Raw genomic sequence first — 20,567 nt, forward strand, 5'->3', positions numbered from 1 at the left:
TTTTGCTTGATGTTTTACACACCTACATCAGCCTATTCTTTCTTTCTTTTTTTCTTTTTTCATTGAATCAGCCCAAAATGCCAAATATTCACTTCTAAAAGCCACTTAAATGTCAGGATTTGTTGCTCGATGTGTGTTTTTAATAAGATTTTAAATTGAAGCAAACTGAAACTATGTGAAAATGTCACAGGAGACTATTTAAAAAGTCTAAAGGTGGATCTGGGCGAAGACTTTATTAACCTGAAAAGAACTGAAAACATTATGAGTATTGAGTTTAATCTTCCACATTTAGTTTTTTACCAAAGTTTTAGTAATTAGTCTAATTTATCTGCCGCTCGAGAACGAAGAAGGTAACATAATTACTTGATTGTGCCATAAATCTGCACTATGTGCCTGGAAAATGTACAATACTGCTCCTTTAACACAGATTGTTTACTCATGTCGAACTCAACCACCAATCAAAGTCTGATTTAAACCACATATCATCAGATCTTGTGACAGAAATAGGATCCAGGCAGTCACCCTCAGCTGTTTCTATGGTAATCCTCTTTAACTGCACTGCGTTTTTATTTTCATCATCACCAGCATGTCTGAGGTGCATACACAATTATGGCTTTGATGCTGCTTTAAATCAGCTTCTGAGTCCTCAGAGTTGGTAAAACTGCAGAAACTTAAGAACGTTTGTAATTTATTAGTAATTTATAAGAAAAATGAGTGTTATTTCTTATATTAATACAAGAGGAAAGGCTGCATTCAGTCACATTTGTAATTTGAAGAACTAATTGGGCTCATTCCACTGGAGAACAAGGTTTTTCCCCTCTGCATTTAAATGTTTTACATTTTTCTTTTTCCTAAGACCTGAAAATTAAACCAAATTAATTGTTAATTACCGTAATTCAAAAATATTGTGTTTGTGCAAACTTGTTTGGATTTTAATATTTGCTGATTCTGAACAACTTAAAATGAACTTTTTTTTTAGCTTTAAATGATGTTGTCGTGTTATTCTCTCATCAAAATCAAACCTGGAGGTTTTTTGCAAACCTTTATTGTCTGTTTGAGAAATCCTTTAATCTCCATCGCAACCATCCAGCTGTGCAAAGCGCCTGGTTGGACATAGCCCCTCCTTCAAGGCACAGCTCCTCCTCAGAGCTGCTGTTTCCAAGTTTCTACTTACCAGACCAGCCCTCCCTCTGCACAGCTCCTTCAGACTAGCCAGCAGAAATTAGCAAACATCTACTGAGCCCCTTGTACGAACTTCTCAGTGCAAAGCTGGTAAAAATGTCGTTAGAGGGTTAATAGAGGAGTTATGCTTGATGAGTTGCTGAAGTTGGAATTTCAGAAAGACCAGGGAGTTTTAAAGAGACAAAGGCCAAATTTCAAACCTTTAAAAGCAATGGAAAGAGAAAGAAACAGAGATTTTACTGTTAATTGGGTTGTGTGATTATAAAACAGTCAAAGGTTTCTTATTGAGCTTTTGGCTAAAACTGAATCAGTGCAGTCATGTCAATCCAACAAAAGCAAATAAACAGAGAAACCATGAGGAAGCATCATCTCGGTGGGAAGGAGGTGTATCTGTGTTGACCTCACAGGAAAACGCAGGACTTAATGAAGTAAAGATGCTGCTGAAATGTCAGCATTTTCTTTGCAGCACATCCTGAATGGCAGATACCATCTCTGTACTAGTGACAGTTTAGTCTGGATAAGAAAATTATATTTATTAAGAGAAAGAGTTGAGCAGAAGGCAACAGCTGTAAGAAACAAACATACCGGCGCTTGGAGACGTAGCAGCATCCCAAATAATTAGTCACTCTGATTGATTTTACTTTCTGCCTGGCAGTTTGTCTGGATAATACGATCAAATGCATGCAATTAACAGAGGAATCAGTCAGTTGATTAATGTGACTTGTGCTTCTGCCTTTAGAATGAAACTAGGAGTCACACACACCTTCCAGTCATGTAAGACCTTTCATTAAATCAAGCTGAAATGTTTTGCACTGTTCCCTCTCACTATAATAAACAAAATAAACACAAAACAGAAGAGAACTGAAAGAGACATGCATGAATGTGTGAACACCATGCAGAAAAACACAGATAATGGGCCAACAGTTGTACTACGGTGGTTTTCTAGGGTTGCAGTATCTCTGAGGTAAATTAAAGTGCCATTTACAACAGAATGCAGAGCTGAATTTCACTGTCAGATAGTATTTGTTTCAGATTGAATATCTGCTGCAAAATGAAGTCATTACCCTTTAAATTTGATATAGCACATAAGTCTAACTGCGACAGCCGGGTTGGCATTTCTCTAGAACTAAGTCTGACAAGAGAAATGGCAACAGATCTCATTATGAGCACAGGAGGCAAATGCCAAACTCTGTGGTGTAATGGAAAATTTAATTGAAAAACTTATTTGATATGGGCTTTTTTCCAATCAATTCATGGATGCTGAGGTTATCCTAAAAGTACGAGTAGAAAGTGACTTAGTTTTTATTTTTTTAAGGAAAGGCTGGTGTCCCAGAACAGTCAATCAGTTGCAATTAAAACACATACGCGACTCAGGTGGGATTTCTTCTGGAAGAGATGATGATCTGCTGCTCGGCGTTTCTCTGGATCCTCAGAGTGCTGGAGGACAGCAGGGACTCAGGTGTGAACATGTTTCCAGCAACCTCGCCGTTTTAGTTTCCTTCTCTGGACGGCAGGAAGTAGATCTGACCCAGTACAGTCACAGGAAGCGTGCTTTGAATGCTAGATTAGCCAGGGTTTTACTCTTGGTTGATATTTTGCTTGTACTTTTTTATATAGAAAACAATGAGAAAACATTTTTTATTTGTATTGTTTCTGTTAATCACATATAAATGTGAAGGACAAGTATTTAAAACTTGATCTAAATTTTATCCCAGGTTTTAAGGAAATAATTCAAAGAAAAAGCCACAAAAATGCTTAAAGAGCCGAAGATAAAATCATTTCCATAAAACCTGCAGTATGTAACGTTTACAAAAACCTAATTTTACATGTTTTGCACAGGAGCTCTGTTTTTTTCATAGACTGTCTGTCTTACAAAAAAAAGTATGAAACTTTTTTGTCATAAAAGTTACATACTGCAGCTTTTGGCATATTAATTTCCTGTTTACAGCAAATAAAAACAAGATGAAAAGCACTTTTAAAGGTTGAAGATTTAAAAAGTGGACATCCAAACCAGCTTTTTCAGAAAATGAATCTGTCCATTCTCATGAAGTAAGTCCCATCCTAGGTGTGTGTTGGAGTTGTGTGTTTCTGTTGCAGCTTGTGTAAATGGGTAAGTGGGGCTGGATGGCGGTTCGTTGGACTGAGTCACCGCTGATTCACTGCAGGGGTTCAGATGTAAAGACTGCAGCTTCTTCCTCTGCTGTGGAAATATATCAGCAACAAACTGAGTTGGTACAGATTTGAATCAACCCAGCCACTTTCCTCCAATCTGGAAAGATTTATGACTAACGTTTGACCAGCCATGTATTTGTTTCTTCCACTTTATCTTTAAAATGAAGTACAATGCATCATTTTAAAGGTAAGAAATGTTTTCAGATGTCCTCATATATGAAATCAAACAAAATAATGTTCACTAATAGCTTCAAAACTAAAGTAGCTGCATCTGCACAAGTATAGTATAGAGTTGATTGACACCAATATCATGTCAAATTGAAGAAGGTGGAGGGATGCAGACAACTACACTGCAACTTAATTAGAGGAGAAAAGTTCAAGGCATCTTTTTGTATCTGGTTGCATGTTTATTTCACCTCCAATTCCAATGAACAGATATTGAGATTAACTGGATTATGTTGAACTAAATTGATGCAAAATAAACTGTTTCTGAGGTCATTCAATAAAATGCAGACCAAATTCATTTCGTGCAGAGGAAGAAAGAACAGAAAAAGAGGAAAAGTGTAATTTTGCAGTGATGAAGATGATGACTGCATTCTCTGAGTAACGTGCATCCCTGCAGCAGATGGTGAACTCAGGGAGGGGTCACGCTTCAGGGCCCCATCAGAGGTCAACAGTCATTTCTGTGGACGTTTGCTTATTTATATCATTTTAGATGTGGGGCAACTCTGGCCTGAGGGTCAGGAACTCTGGCCCGTTTCCGGAAAGGACCAGCTGGAGGAACGAATGAGCAGCAGTCTTCCCTACCAATGACCTTTGACCCACACTGCAAAAACACAGAGTATTTTTCTCTTGATTTTTGTCCAAATATCTTAGTGCACTTCAAATGAGACAAAGCTAACTTACACGTAACCTTTCACTGAGATACAGGAGCTTGTTTTCAGTAAATAATTGATGTTGCTAAAAACTTAACGGCAGATTATTTCACTTACTTAAAACAATCTTCTATATCCTGCTAAAAAGTTACTTATTTCAAGTTCACTGAGATAATTGCACCAGAAACCAGACAAAGGTACTTGGTAATATTTTGTGTTTTTGCAGTGTAGAGTGGCTGCTGCACACTGAGAAGGATAATGACTTCTTACTGACTTCTTATTAATCTAAACTCTACCAAACATATCTGAATCATCAGTGCCTGTGGCTGCTGTGAGACGAAGGGACTCTGGACTATCTGAGCAATCAGGAACACTGAGCTCTGCCTCCTAACAGGCTTCAAACAGCGCAGCTGATAAAAACTGTCGACTTGCTTCAGGGCTTCAAACACAATAGTTTTTTTATTCGTGTCGTATGGAGCGCTGCCTCTTGAGGCTGTTTGGATAGCGTTTTAGTCAGGATGAAAAGAAGGATTTATTCACTTCACAAAAACAAGAGAGAGATTGTTAGTGATCCCTCGAAGACAGAGGATCAAAGTTGGCTTTTCGTTGGAGTTAATGGAGCAACTTTTTCATCACCATAGGAACAAGTGTTGCGTTTCCTCTGATAATGTGAAGCCTTGAACCTACTTCTTACTTTCTGGATCCCTCCTTACATCACAAAACACTAACACTTTTTTTGAAAAGAAAAAACAAAAACCAGACATATTTTAAAATAGTGGCAAAAATTGAAATGTTTTTCATGCCTTTTAAATTTGGTTAGAATTGACCTTTTTTTTTTTACCCAGAAAAAGCATCTTAAAAGCTGGATTTGATTTCAAAATGCTTAAATACAAGAGACTAACATTTTTCATGTCTATTTGAAAAGGTTTGTTTAAGTCGAAAAGCTACGCTACGCATCAGCGTGAGTGGCAAACATTATTTCAACATTATTATTAATGCGATTAGAAGCGTTTTTTCAGATTTCTTTAGATTATACTCCAGTGAACTAATATGAGAAGAAAAACTTCACTTTCTCCTGATCAGAATATGAAGTCGTTAAGCTGCTCCACATTTACTTGTCCAGAGTCATCATAAATCTTCCCTTTTTATTATTCATTGTTTAATTGCTTTATTTTGTCCTGCAGAGCAATGAAAAGAATAACCACATCATTTAGGATGCTCTAATATTCCAATGGAAGAAAAACCACAGCCTGTAAATTTGAAAGTATCAGAAATAAATTCCTCCCAACTCAACTTGTTGTTCATTTGATTGGATGAACATCATCAACCTTCTGCCATTCTGGGTATAACAACAGACATTAACTTCTGCTTTCAGTGCTTATTAAAACCTGACAACATGAAGGATTGTTTTCATTCCCCTTTGTAGTTTTTCTGCTGGTAGAACTAAAACCAATTTGAACTTGCAGCTTTTTGATATTCATTAATTTCCAGTGAAAGAAATTTGGCTTTAGAAGATTTTTGATGATCATTTTATTTGGTTTTCTAGAAGAAAGTTGGGGACTGCTCCTTTAATAAGATGAAACCAGCAGGAGTCTGGTGTGCATCTGTTGCTACTTCTTGGTCCACCTTCAGACTTCATTTGTTTTGTAATTAGTCAGTAACTCACCCTGAAGGTTTATGCACTGAATGTCGCCTTGGAGGCTTTACAGACCCGCTTCTTCTTCTTCTTCTTCTTTTGTTGCCTGGACCTGTTTGTTGCTCTGCTGCAATCCCTTCTTCAGTTCAACAGGAGCTCTGCCAGTTTTTACCCAACAGCACTTGTGTGATGGATGCCAGGAATTGTTGCGCATCAATGTTGATTGAAGCAGTAGAAGAAAAAAAAACATTTGTAAAGCTGGTAGGGGAAAATTTGGGATGTAGATTAATTTATTCCTAAATATTCTGTATTGTAAATGAGTTTTTCTGCTTTTTTGACAGAATATTTGAACTATTTTCAGGTGTTAAGTTGCAAAAAACCACTTTATTATTGAACATTCAAATTAAAATACTGATTTGTTGAAAAGCTCCTTATTTTTATACAGTCCAAAAGATTTTAAAGCTCAAACCTTTTGAAAATAAACTGTGTCCTGATCCAGTTCACCGTTTGGCAGCTGAAACCAAAGTAAATAACATTTACTGTAAATATTGAACAAAGGGTTAAAGTAAGTAAACACATCTAAAATACAAAAAGAAAAGATAAATGTAATGAGATTATTATCTAACATTTGATAATTGTTTATCTTTAGCAAACCTTTTCGATTTTAATTAACTAAGTTAAATGGAATCAATTCAAATCAGACATATTGTCAAGATTCTGATGTGTGCTTTTTGTGGGAGTGTGTGCTCTCTTTCAGAGAGGATCTTTGTTGGAAGGCTTCACCACAAACATAAAACTTTACCAAGAATCTTTGGTTCAGTTAAAGACAAAACTGGCTTAGAAATAATGTTTGAGCAAGACATAGGAGCTTGTTTAAAGTAAATAATCCCTCATTACTGATTTAAAAAAAGTACTGGTTCTACTGTAAGATTATTTCACTTATAATCTGTCTTTGGAACCAGCATGTTTCCATTCATATTAAGGGTTATTGACTTAAAAATAGGCTCTTTTATTTTGCTGAAAAATTATGTGTAAGCTAGATTTATCTTATTTAAAGTACATTAAAATATTTTCAATGAAAGCTAGATCAGAAATCAATTGATAACAGCACCGTAAACCTCTGGTACCCTCAGTTATTACTTACAAACTAGAATCACCTCCAAATATTAATAGATTTTTGTCCATTTGTTCATATATTTGTGGCTCTATCAGCATAAAGCTCACTATATGTTTTTAGAAACTGTGTCTGGAGAATCCATCCTTTGAGATTAAGATGTATTTTTCACCTCCTGAGTCGTCCCTGGCCAAAAAAAGCATTCTGTGACAAACACTTTGCTCCGAAGCGATGCAGTCTCCTCACAGGTGTCGGAATGAGGAGCCGGAGAAGCTTCCCTCTTCAACGAGGGAAATCTGAAAACAGGGCAGAGTATATTGAGATGAGAGAAAGTTGAAAGGAGAAAGAGAGAGAGGGAGACATGTCGGCAGGAGACGCCACTAAACGCCAAATGACTTGAACAGATTTCCTCTGAGTGAATCAGATCCAAGCCGCGTCGTCTTCTTCTGCTCTCACCTTTAAATGAAGAGCAGATTTTTGGCTTCTGTCACAAACTTCTGATTCCGTCTGCTTTTCATCCAGCTTGTTTCCCAGGAGCCAATCCACAGCTGGAAATGTGTGTCTGGTTGTGCTTTGCAGCTTCTGCTTCATCTGCTGTTTAGTGAGGAAACAGATGGGCAGCAGCACAATAAAGGTCCATTATAATCAAAACAAGCAGAAGATACGCTGCCTACATGTTTGATTGACAGATGACCTTTCAGAAATCCAGGGCAGGCAAGTCACAGCGGAGAGCCGCAGCAGGAATATCAGCAGAAAAGTTCAGCTCAGCAGTAATATTCCCTTACGTTGGTAAGTTAAGTTAGATAAAGACGTCAACATCCTGAACATCTGTTGAATTTGTCCTGCTTCTCTGAACACAGCTGCACCTGACTTCAGAAATAAAGTCATCAGGTTCTACTGCCATGAAAGCATTTATCTTTTTCCATCACAAATTTCAGGACTTTGCATAAGCCTTCACGTCATTATTATAATTTCTTTTGTTCAATTACATTGAAAAGTCAGATTCTGAAAAAAAAAAAAAAACAAGTCAGAATTCTAAGTTTAAAGTCAGAAATTTTGAATCTAAAAATTATGTTGTGAAACTAAAATACTTATCCTGAAACTTTTCTTCCAGGTGAAACAAGATGCAGACCCGTCCTAGATTGAAGTGCCCAACTATAAAAGTGTTACGATCAAACAGACAGGTGGTCAGAAAAACATTGGTCAGTGCCAAACTCTGAAAGACTCAGAGAGCACTGAACTGAAGAAGGATGCAACTTTTCATCCACACAAAGCAGAACGGCAGTTTGTCAGCATCAAGAGTAACTTGGAGCTTTTAATCATCTAGCTTCAGTCATCTTCTCATTCAGTCGCCTTCAGCTCAGCTGCTCTGGTTCGATGTGAGGCTGATCTGGACCTTTGAGAGAAAGCTGGATGATTCATCTTTCAAAAGATGAATCAGAATCTGTTCGTCCATCTCGTGCAAACAGATGCTGCCACATGTACATGTTGAAGGAAAGCTGACTGGATGCTGATTGGTTGCTAACTGGATGCTGGCTGGATGCTGATTGGAAGCTGGCTGGATGCTGATTGGAAGCTAACTGGATGCTGAATGAATGCTGAATGGATGCGGCTGGATGTTGGCTGGATGCTCAATGGATGCTTTATTACCAGAATAAAGTTGTAATTTTATGACTTTATTCTAGTAATAAAGTCACACGTTGTGGCCCTCATACCTTTTTGGCTACTTTTGGTAACAACAAACTGAATTTGTTTAGTTTTATCCTTCTCTCTCGCTCTTTGAGAACACCTCTAACATTTAGCAAAGTTCAATAACGTAATTAAATACATTTACTTCTTTTTAGTAAATGGTCAAATGATAATAAAAAATAAGACCAAGCTTTGGTTATTAAAAGGCAAATAGGTTGTCTTGCCCTTCATGATTTTAATTTGACAGTAAACAAAGTTTCCAGCCGACAGATTTCTCTCACTCTCTGATTTCAGTTGAGAGAGAAATAAAAACATTTATTAGACAAGAGGAGGTTAACGATGTTGCTTCTGTAATGAAGCTCTGAGGCCTTCACTGAACATCTGGATTTATACTCAGATTCAATTTCACACAGATGGACTCTAAGTACTAATTAGGTGATCACAAAGAGTAATTGGTTGTTCTGGATATTATTTAGGAGTGTTAAAATAAAGGAGATGTTAAATTATTACACAATGTGTGATAATGGGGATTAAACTTTTAAAGGCGTAGCATGTTAAAACATAGAAAACATTCAAGATGTGCAGCTACTGCAAGTCTGAAAAAAATCCTCAAAACTTTCTCCATCATTTATAAATTTATTTAAACTTATTAATCAATAAATGCAACATAAACCCAAATTTGAAACCCTCAAAACTGACCTTTGAACCCATTTTACAAAACTACTTTTTAAGGGTCAAGTGGTTGTTTGAAGTTTTTATATCAAATTAAACGCAACGTCCACAAATCTGACCAGTTTGGTCAGTAAATAAATCTGGTCAGCAGATTAACTCTGGATCATTTCAAGCAACTAATGAGAAGAGACAGTAGCCCTCCTCTTCAAGGAAAGGCTGCAGGGATTGGAGAGCTTAAACATAAATCCTTTTCCAGAAGGATTAATCCAGCTGAGAGCGATTAAATCTTACAGGTTGTTTCTCCTATCATTGCCAGAAACTTAAGAAGATTTCCTCCTGCAGGAAACCTGTGTCCTTTACATGAGTTTGGAGTGCAGCTGGAATCACAACGGGACGTTTTACAAAATGATGGCATATTTACCATTTTTGGATGCTTCTAGAATATTGTTTAATATTTTCTACATCTAAATAATTTATGCCTAATCTGTGGTTTAAAACAATCAAAAGGATAAACAGAAAAGATGAAGCTTATTCTTTGGAAGTATGTATAAATCTCTCTTTTTTGGGTTTAAATTGTTTCTACTTTACTGCAAATGTGTTTTTTCTATACTTGTGTGATTTATCAATCTAAAATTAATAAAACTTTATTTATTGAGCACCTGGTTTGTTGCTTTTGACCAAAATGGGCTGATGTGCATTGAAGATTTTGATGATGGCATTTGGTAAAATGTAAAGTTTACTGCTTATTTCACAATTGATGACTGTATGATGTAAAGAACTTTGATCTCCCTTGTTGCAGAAATGTGCTATGCAAATAAATAACACAAATAAATAAACTTTATTTCAGTCTTTTCTGGTCTCAGTCGTTATGTTTGTTCTTCTTCAGATATCCTCACTTTCTCTTGATAAAATCCACAGCTTTATTTTGAGGTAAAACTTGAGATTTGGCAGCTTGAGCTGATTTACTGAATCCTTCTTTTATTCCACTCAGGTTGTCGCCCGAAATCCAACATGTAACTTCTTGCTGGAGGTGGAAAAAGATCGGCTGGACTGTGTGAGGAAGCTGCAGGAAGAGGAGGCTGCTGGCGACGATAAAGGTTAGCATCTTTTATAAACATCAGTCACTTTGTTAATGAGCTACAGACTTTGCACATGCTCAACATGTTGTAGTGAGTTTCCTTCAGCAGTGCAAGCAGAGCATCTGCATGGAATAACATCAAAGCTGCTTTAAAATATCTGGTCTTAAATTTAGAGCTTTTTCTTTCAGATGTTGTTGAATCTGGTGGTTTTCTATCTTTCCTGCTAGATTCAGAACACATAAACAAACTAAAAGTTCAGATCAGGTCTTCTTTGAACAATTTAATCGACTAAAAATGGATTACAAGCAAATCATACCTGAACTAAACTGGATTAGGGATGCATGATATTTCCTCTACGTTTGCCCAAATTTGGATGATGGCAACGCTTGTTATGTTTCTATCGGAACAGAACCCTGTGATGGAGATGGGTTTCTTTTTGCTGTTTTGCAAAAAAAAGGTGGCATTTGCAATAAAGATGAAATGCTTCTTGGTGGGTGGTTTTGCATTGATCATTAGTTCCAAGATGTGTGCGAAAAATCCACATTAGTAGATCTGAAGAATAGCAGTCAGACACACCTCTTCACAGTGAATGCTGTTTATTAACTCCTGCTTCTGGACCTTGCATGTCTGCAGCCAGAGTTGCAAAGTAGAAAAAATAACATTTTGAAAACATTTTGGAAACGATTCAGAAAGATTGAGCAGGAAAGAATTTTCTATAGATGCAGCTGATTAGATTCTCGGTTTCTCTGGAAGATGTGGCTCCTGAGCTTCATCCCGTCCTGTCTGGTAGTTTTATCAGATGGAGGTACAGCTAACTCTGCTGTGTGAGGAGTGTTTCTCATTGACACACACCTCACCAACATGTCGGAAGCACTTGGACTTAGCGGTAAAAATAGATCAAAGTTTGCCTGCAGCAAAAATCCATATTTAAAGGAAGTTTAGGGAGTACAGTTGTATGATTCAGCTTGTTAAAGTGACTTCTTCTTACATTTGGCTTTTTTAAGAGTTGTTCCTTAAAACCTTGGGTCTTGCCCCTGATGTGTGTCTGAAAGGATGGATCACTTAGTCTGAGTTTTTTTTTTCATGCACCGATGATTTTGGATTGGTGTTGGAGCTGTTTTGCCCCCGGGACGAGTACGCTCACACTCTTTCCTCTCTCTCCCTCTTTTGTCCTCTCTTACCCTCCACTTCTCCACTTCTACTTTCACATTCTTTCTACCCATTTATCCACTGCTATAAAAACTCTGGGAGAGTATGGAATCTAAATTTAGTTGTTTTTTTTCCACTTAATGAAACATTTATATTTGTTGCAGCCTCAGAGAGAATAGCCTGCTGCTGCTGCTGCTGCTGCTGCTGCTGCTGCTGCTGCTGCTGCTGCTGCTGCTGCTGCTGCTGCTGCTGCTGCTGCTGCATTAGATGTCCGCAGGGAGCTGTTGTGTGGTCAGAAGTGGTAGGCTGGAACAAATGAGCCCTGTGTCTTAAAACCTCTGGAGGAATAGAGGAATATCTGTACAGCAAAATAAGAGCCAATCAGCCAGAGAGAAAATTCAGAATGGGGAAAACAGAGAGAGGAGAAAAGACATAAACTTACTGTAAATATTTGAAAATGTGTAAAAGGAAGGAGTTAAATGCTGGTTAAAAAGTTTCAACAAAAACCAGAGTTTACAGCTTGATTGGTGAGCTTAAATGAAAATGTATAAATATATTATTTCACCTAAATTGATCTTTTCATTTAAAGTGTACAACTAAAGTTTTCTTTGTTAAAGAACAGAAGATGGACGTGCCGGTCATGTTCTCAGAATAAATAAAAGTACATACAGAAAATGGACTTATTTCAAATTGGACTGGATCAAAACTTGAATCTGTAAATAACTCTGAAATGAAATGTGACCTCAAATAGTTTTGTGTTTTTGTTCAGGTTTAGACAAACAAGCACAGAGGTTCAAACTCTTCCAGTTTCAGCCATTTTGACCCTTTCCTAGCACCGAAACATTCAGATCAGAAGTTGAGTGAGTTCCCAGGTTGCAACTTCTCCTTTAGCTACTTTTAAGGCTCAGATATAAATATTTTTGCGAAATTAAATAAAGTCAGTGCAATGACTTTGCCTCACTCATGGTTTTAATCTCAGCTGTTGGATTTTCTTTCTTTTTGCCATAAATACTTGTGTTTAAATTTATGAAATAGTAAAAAAAAAGTTTTCTTGCACTCGGTCTTTGCAATAGTGTGTAATTTTCATGTGAAATCAAACACATAAAAATCACATCTTCAGTTAAGGCACTAATTTTCTTTTGAACACCAAAACATAAATTATGTTAATAGAAAGTGCTAATATGTAAATGTTGCATCAGTAACCCCATTGTAACATTATTTAATCCATAATCTGATGAAGATTCACCCAACTCAGCATGCCGAATGCTCGACTTGGCTGACACAGTTAGTAGGTGACTCAGCTTCCTGATTCATATGGCTATCAATTATTTAACCTTTTTCTGTTCAAGAACTTGAACCTTCTGCTTGAGATTATAATGTAACATTTGTTTCGATTACAAATATCAGGAAAACTTTGTCAATATTCCACTTATGTTGCAAAACATAGTAATTCTGATATGGCTGAAAAACCACATTTTTTCTAGCACAAAATGTTTCCATTAGGAGAATTAATTTTTGTAATTCCAGTTTGCACAATTTTAAGGATAATTTAAATGCAGACAGCGACTCCAGGAAAACCTACATCCTCTGCATTGACAGATTGTTTCTAATATAAATACAATATATTATGCAAAGGAGCAGATCATAAATGATACACTTTGTGGATGTGACAGGAGTTGATATTTCACTGAAAACACATTCGGACCTTCTGGCAATAAAGCCTGGAAATATATCACCAGAGTAGAAGAAGCAGTTCTTGGATCATCGCAGCAGATAAATGTGTTGATTGATCAGACTTGGAGAAAAATCAGCAGAAAGATTTTTATAAACATATTTTGGTCTTGAGCTTAAATGAAAACAATTGAGAGGTTTTGCTGTAAAGAAATGTCTCTGGAAAGATCTGCTGAACTAGTTTAGATTTCAACGCTACACATTTTGACCTCCGTACTCTGCACAGGATCTGGCAGTGTCTTTAATATTTTCTGACAAAACAGCAATGCTTTGGATTTTAGATATGATCTTCAGCTGAGCAACATGAAAATGTCACATCCCGTTTGGGCTGCAACTTTGCTTCTGTCTCTATTTTGGGCTTGTTTTGTAGCATTTTTACGGCTCTTTGCAAAGGATCTTTATCAGAGATGTTGTGGAGCAGAGCAGAGACACATTCTGTCTCCGCTCATCTGTCAGTGAAAAGCCCAGTTGACTGTTTGCCATCAGCAGCGTTGCACCCATTAGGACTCACACTGAGAGCTGGAGGAGCTATTTCTGTCCAGAGTTTATTTGTTGTCTTTCTGCAGGGTCGGTGCTACCCTCATGTTTACTCAGGGTCAAGTTTCTCTCTGTTCGAACTAGTCAGCTTGAAAAAGATCCACAGACAAATGCGAACAAAGACATTTTCTTCTTTGGTCTTAGTGTCGAGTTAAAAAAATAGGGCCACTTTTTAATTATTCAGTTTTTATGTAGAAATGTGCAAACGTCCATTTATTTTATCTCTAAAAAAGATTTTTAAAAAGTAGCCATCTTAAAAAAGATGGCTACTGAAAATGTTATCCAGAGAAAAATGGATAAAGTTTTCTCAACAACATTGTTGTTGTTTTAATGCATAAAACAAAATTATCTAAACACTTTTCAGAAAAAGTTGGTCTTAAAAAACTGAAACCTTTCTACTAGCCAGAGCTCCCAGATCTTTCTATTTGTTGATTTTCAGTCGGTTGTTTTTGGATTTACTGGAATGATTTGGGTCTTTGTCATGTTGTGTCGTCCACTTCCGCTCCAGTTTTCATTTTGTCTTACAGATGGTTTCACCTTTTCTTCAACAAATAAAAATTGTGCAATCTTTTTCTTATTTTTTAATTCTTCAGGCATGACTGTGTTTCCCTTTTTCATTTGTTTATTTTGGTTTTTAGACTCATTTTAGCATCTTGCAGTCTGTTTGTTTTGGCGTACAATGTGCAATTTTTGGCCCATTTGAGCCGATTCTCCACTTGTGTGGAAATTTTTGAGACAAATTTTGCATAATGCAGTATACAGTGTTAACTAGAAGCGATTACTGGGAATCTTTTATGCAAAATTCACATTTTGCAAATGTTTGTACTTACATTTGGGTCTCATCTTCTTCTAAGCAAATAAGTTTTACATTTTTTGGTGTCTGGAAAATATCTTTAAATTCACACTACACTGCTAACTAGCAAGAAGAAGTTCCAGCACATTTGGTCAGCTGGTTTTATCACTGTATGAGCTGTGCAATGGCTACTGAAAAAGAAACCACTTGCTCCATTCTTGTTGGTTGTGCAGGAGGCTCTACTATTTCTTTTCAAAGATGAAGAATTTAATAATTTTGCATCTGTTTGCAACACCTGGAAGAAAACGGTTTGCAAATAGTGTTTCAATTCAGCTCCTGTTAATAAACTGTGTTGAGTTGAATATTTTACATAAGGGTTCTGTTTGTTTTGGACAGAGTCGGGATGCAGAGGAGCCTGGGACAAAATTGCCTGTTGGGACCGAGCTGAATTTGGAGAGACAGTCACCATCCCCTGTCCTCGAGCCCTCAAGTTATTATTCAGCAGAAATGGTGAGCAATAATTTAACAAATCGTTAACTAGTGAAAAAAATAATAGATCCTTTTTCTACTTTTATTTTGTCTTTTGGAAATAATCTTTAAGCAGGTGTTGAACATACATGTCATTAAACCCACATTTCTGGTTTTAAAATGTTTTTTTATTGATATGATGAAATATCCTAATTTCAAATGTCTGGCTTTTTAAAAAAACAAGACATAATTAACAAACATAAAGGCTTTCAAACATCTGTGTGTTTCACATGGTGATACATTTCTGAAAAAGTAAGTTGTCAAAGTAACATAACATTCTAAGAGCGCAAAAAAACATTAAATAAAAACAAAAAAGTACATTTTGTATCATCTTTAAAACATGATGCAATTGTGTCTAGATTGCTGCAATCCTCCAGAGACTTTTTATTTAATGAATGCATCTGGTTTAGAGCATTTCTAAATGCAGACAGCGAGTCAGAAGACGGTTTTCGTTCAGCAGACGTTCTGTCCTTCATGTCCCGAGATTCACCCTCACTTATCGTCTCGTCTGAGTGACTCTGCGGCTCCTGGGTTCCCTCCTAACTCCACAGCACATTTCCCTGCCGGTGACCGCACGACAGTTTGGGTTTCTGCTCCGATTTCCAAATTGATGACTGAACGTTATTAAGCGCCCGGCGGCGTACCGACACTTCTCTCTGTGGGACATTTCCTCCCCGTCAAAGTCACAGCGTTTTTACTTTATTGAAATGTTTGATGCTTGCACTAACATTTAATAACACTTAATATCTAAAGGAGGCTCCCTGGAGTTACAGACCTTTTTCATTCTGTGTTGTATTTTGTAGGTAATTTTTATTCAAGAATTTAGCTTTTGCCTTGCATCTTTCTATATTTCCCTGCTCTATTCATCCGAACTTCAAACCAAACTTTTTTTAATCACTCCTGACCTGCTCCTGCCCTGAGGTTCCTGAGAACTGCAATATTCTGCAAGCGTTTCTCTCACGGACATAATCTGGGAGCTTGGGCTGGGTTTAGCCTGCAGGATAACGGTGCAGAGTGTTTGTTAGGGGCACAGTAAGGGCAGACGTGTGTTTGCTTCCACTCGGCAAGCCAGTGATGCTTTGAGCTTCTTGCAGTGCATTCTGGGCATCTCTAAAGGGAGCTGAACTCGCGGTGCACCGCACTGATTTTGGCAGTGAAAATGTCCCTCAGCACTTCACAGTTTACTGAACATGGCACTTATTTACAAACGCAATTAAGCTGCTTATCTGCTGCAGCAACAAGACGGGATGGTTACCGGTAATTTTCCACAACTTGAGACATTCGCTGTGCTTTATACTTGGCCTCAGGGAAGTTGTTCTGGCAGTATTAAAGTGTTAAAGAATGTTTCTTTTCTAAGCTTTACATGCCCCCAGGTCATCGTCGGATTTCTTTATCCTGTAGTTTCTCAGATTCCCGTTTGCTGTGATGCTGCTGCATAAAAATCTCACAAAACATGTTTTTAGTGAGAGACTGGGAGAGAAAATCCAGACTTTTGGTGGAAATGTTGAATCTTCTTATCACTAAACGTTCCACTGACCTGATTCACACCAGATTAAAGTCGCAGTACATTGAGCTTCAACGCAATGACCATTAATATCTAACTGGATTATAACAAATTTACATTCTTGGTATTTGATCTTAAGCTGATCTTGAGCTTTCTGCAACATTTTGTCACAATGATACCCTAGAAGTTTTTTTTTAGTTGACCATAAAATTGCCAAAATTTTATAAAAAAAATGTTTTTTTACGTCACCGTGTCATATGAGACAGATAATCTGTGAAAAGATTCATCTCCTCCATATCTTCCCCGAGCTGCTATTGACGTCTGAAGAAATGCAGTCAAAGGCAGGAGGAGGGGCTTAGCGCTGTCAATGACTTGTATGAACGCGCTGCTAAAGGTTTGAATGGCAGAGAAAAACTCAACAGTACACAAACGTTTAAACGTCATGCTAACTAACACTAGCATTCATGATTCGTAGGATTTTGGGGACGGGGGGTCAAGATGTCAGATAATAAACTCAACACTGCAAAAACAAACAAAGCATTTCTGTCCAGTTTCTATACACTTGAATTTAGACAAAACTTAAAACTTTTCAGCAAGTTATAGGAGTTTGTTTTAAGATTGATAATAAAGTACTGGTTCCACTGACAGTTTATTTTACTTATATAAAGACATTTTTCCATCTAATAAATGAATTAATCTGCTAGTGGAACTAAAACTTCAATATGAAGAAATTATTGACTTAAAATAAACTTTTTTATTTTTCTATAAAGTTACTTCTGAATAAATACAATTTTCTCTCATTTGAAGTGTTAAAGCATATTTACACTAGAAACTAGACTTGGTCAGATTTTGTGTTTTTTAGTGCAGATTATGTTTACCTCTCACTTTCCTTTGCACACTGAAGGCACCACTTCAGTTTCCCGTTCTTTCTACATTGAAGCAGTTGTGCAGCCAGATCGTCTTTCCTGCTAGTAGAAATATTTTTGGGGGACTCGTTGTGATTTGTTTCCATCTTTTCTGCCCAGGTAACATCAGCAGGAACTGCACAGCGGCCGGCTGGTCGGAGGTTTTCCCGAACATCAGCAGCGTGTGTGGGCTGGACACGCGCCAGGAGAAGGTAGCGCCCCTTCCCTTTGGGTTTACTCTGTTTTTAAATTCCCACCAATCTCAGACGGATCGTGCCTGTGATACTGACAGGAAGCTGCAGCATCGTCTGGACCATTAGTGGCCTCAAATCGACAAGGCCTGCAGGCTTGGCTGTTAATTAGCACCGGTTAGTGGCAGGAGGCCGGATCGTTCAGAGGTCAATATGCACGACCGTTGAGTGAGATGTGGAGTTTGGTTTCTGCATCAGTATATAAAACCATTTGCTTTAAGTCATGCAGCAAATTGATAAGTTGTTCATTTCATGCTGTCAGACACTCACAGGGTGATGGAGCAGAACTGTTTTAATAATCTATAATAATCTGCATTAGATTGTAGTAAATAATGAGGGAAATGTAGTTTCTTACTAATTGAGTCTGCATTTAAAGAAAACCTATTATAACTTGTTTTATATTCTTTTCTGAAATTTTCTTCAGAAATAACAAAGTTACTGATTTGAAAAATAACAAGAAAAAGAACTTATATAATGCTATGCTTTAGAAATTTGACACAACACTGCAAAATAGAAAATAGCCAATAAGGGCTGCACATCTCTGAAAGAAGCTCATTCTTTCTTTGACCCTTAAATGTCTTAAAACAATTATTTTTTGACAAAAATTGTAGTTTAGTTATTGCATCTGCTGGTGGAGCAATGAATTGTGGGATACGTTCCTGGCCGATCTCCAGGTCATATAAACTAAACTGAGCTAAGGCCTTCAACTTATTTAAAGAGCGTAGAATAAATGTTTAAATCTTCTTTAAATTTGCTGGACTTTGTTTAACTTCAACCAAAATCAAGTTATATTTATTCTATTTATTTTCAAATAAATACAATGTTGCAATTTACAGTGTACTTCACAATGATTGAACCTTAATTATATATTTAATGCAGCACAGAGTTAAGGAGGTGGCGCTTTATTCATCTTTATTTACACCATATCTGTCTCCAACATGTGTATAAGATCAGAAAAACAGTTGAAAGTTGCATCAAAATGAATTTAAATGAAATTAAAATAACAAAAGCACCACAGAGGCTGTAGTTTTCTTCGCCTGTGGTATCAAAATGTCTCTATTGTTTGGATCTTTGGTTGTTTTTGTTCCAGCTAACCGTTCAGAGATTTCTCACAGCCTCCCATCAAAACGGCTGCAGACTTTTTATGTTTCTTCCTAATTAAGGCTCTGCAGACATTTCAGTGCTGCTTTCAAACTTCATCTTCCTCCCACCATCTTCAGAAATTCGGACCTGTGTCTGAATTAAAGGGAACATCTGATCATTTATCAGCACAGTAAAACACTGGACATGATCAGTTCAGATGTTTAAATGTGTAGGCTGTGACAGCGGTGGACCTGCTGTTATCAAGATTTCAAATAAATTGAGTTTGTCCAATTTCATTTGGTTCAAAGGAAGTGCTTGCTCATATAATCACATATTTAACCTTTTAAATTGGGTTCTGATGTGTTCATCTGCTTCAGTAAGGCTGGCGAAGAGACACAACCTACATGAAGGCTAAAAATAAAAGTTTAACCTCAATGAATTCAGTGGAGGAGGTTTTATAACCTGACAAGTCAAAAATACATGCAAGTTAGTTCATTGCAGTTTATTTATTTAAGGCCAATTCAAAATAAATGTCACCTCAGTGCATTTTACAACTGAAAATTCAATTCAGATTTAGTAATAAATTTATGCTGTGAACTTGAGGAACCAAAGTTAAGCTTCTTGTTTGTGCAAACAGGTGTAGATTCCTTCAATTCCTCCATCTTGGATTGAGTTGTAGCTGAATTTGTCAGAGTTTTAGTTGCAGCCATAACTCCTTCAGAGATACGAGTTTAAAGAGTTTAAATATGATCTCAGTGCTTCATTTTACACTTTAACTTTTTTTTTTACAATTTTGTACTTTGTTTTATTTCCTCTACAAATTTCAGATTCTTTTTTTGTGTGTCTTAAATCCAGAAATGGTTTATTGGGGCACAAATGATAAACCTTTATGAAGGTATTTTCAAAGGGCACTTTTTTCCTTCAGGGGATGAAGGTACTGTAGCACCACCTAGTGTCCATCTGTGCACATTGCACATAGAAATGATCAGGAAGCGTTTTCATCTCTAGCTTTTTTTAAAACCACTTGTTTTTGAGGTGGCTCCGTGATCTATTTTTTCCCCTCTCAAACGTTTGGACCCTTCAGCAGGATTTGTGATATGAACAGTGTTTGGCCTCCTTGTGTTTGGCTCAGTCAGGGTCTCATTCTCCCTCTGAATCGTCCATTGTGCTCCTCTAACTTCCAGCCGGTCTCTCTGGGTTCAGCTTCACTGTTGACACTCAACCAATCAGCCACAACAACATGCTGAACAATGACAAGCTTCTGGCAGAGAGAATTGGACCGTCTCTCAGGACAAAGGAAGACAGGACAACAATCACAGAATGTATAAATATCCCACAGGAAAATATGAAAAAGCTTTCAAAATGCCAAAATATGAGTTTTCTTTTGTGTGTGAAAATGACTGAACATAAAGGAAAAGTAGCAGGACAAACATGGTCAGGATTTATTTTTCTGAACATCCAGAACCGTCCAGTTCAGGTTTTCCTGGACAGAAACTGCAAAACACAGTGAATATGAAATGTGTGTTTCTCTCATCATGTTCTGATCACAGACTGGATTCAAGTCCATTTCTAAAGTAAAATGAAGAAACAAATTCCACTCAGGAGTCAAATACAGAATCTGAGATGGATGATGAACAGATCAATAGAGAACAGATAGATGATGATGA

The 20,567-nt window shown here is 37.1% G+C and overlaps 1 protein-coding gene across 1 annotated transcript in view; it reads left to right on the forward strand.

The window, feature by feature from the left end:
• The window catches only part of vipr2 (vasoactive intestinal peptide receptor 2), a 37,274-nt gene that overhangs the window by 3,314 nt on the left and 13,393 nt on the right, over positions 1–20,567 (forward strand). Inside the window, exons 2-4 of the mRNA XM_055022358.1 lie at positions 10,332–10,437; positions 15,026–15,139; positions 17,687–17,778. Coding sequence (XP_054878333.1) covers positions 10,332–10,437; positions 15,026–15,139; positions 17,687–17,778 — 312 coding nt within the window. The remainder of the gene's footprint in view (positions 1–10,331; positions 10,438–15,025; positions 15,140–17,686; positions 17,779–20,567) is intronic.

Source organism: Poeciliopsis prolifica, unplaced genomic scaffold, assembly GCF_027474105.1.
Source record: "Poeciliopsis prolifica strain line A6 unplaced genomic scaffold, Auburn_PproV2 SCAFFOLD084, whole genome shotgun sequence".
Taxonomy (NCBI): Eukaryota; Metazoa; Chordata; class Actinopteri; order Cyprinodontiformes; family Poeciliidae; genus Poeciliopsis; species Poeciliopsis prolifica.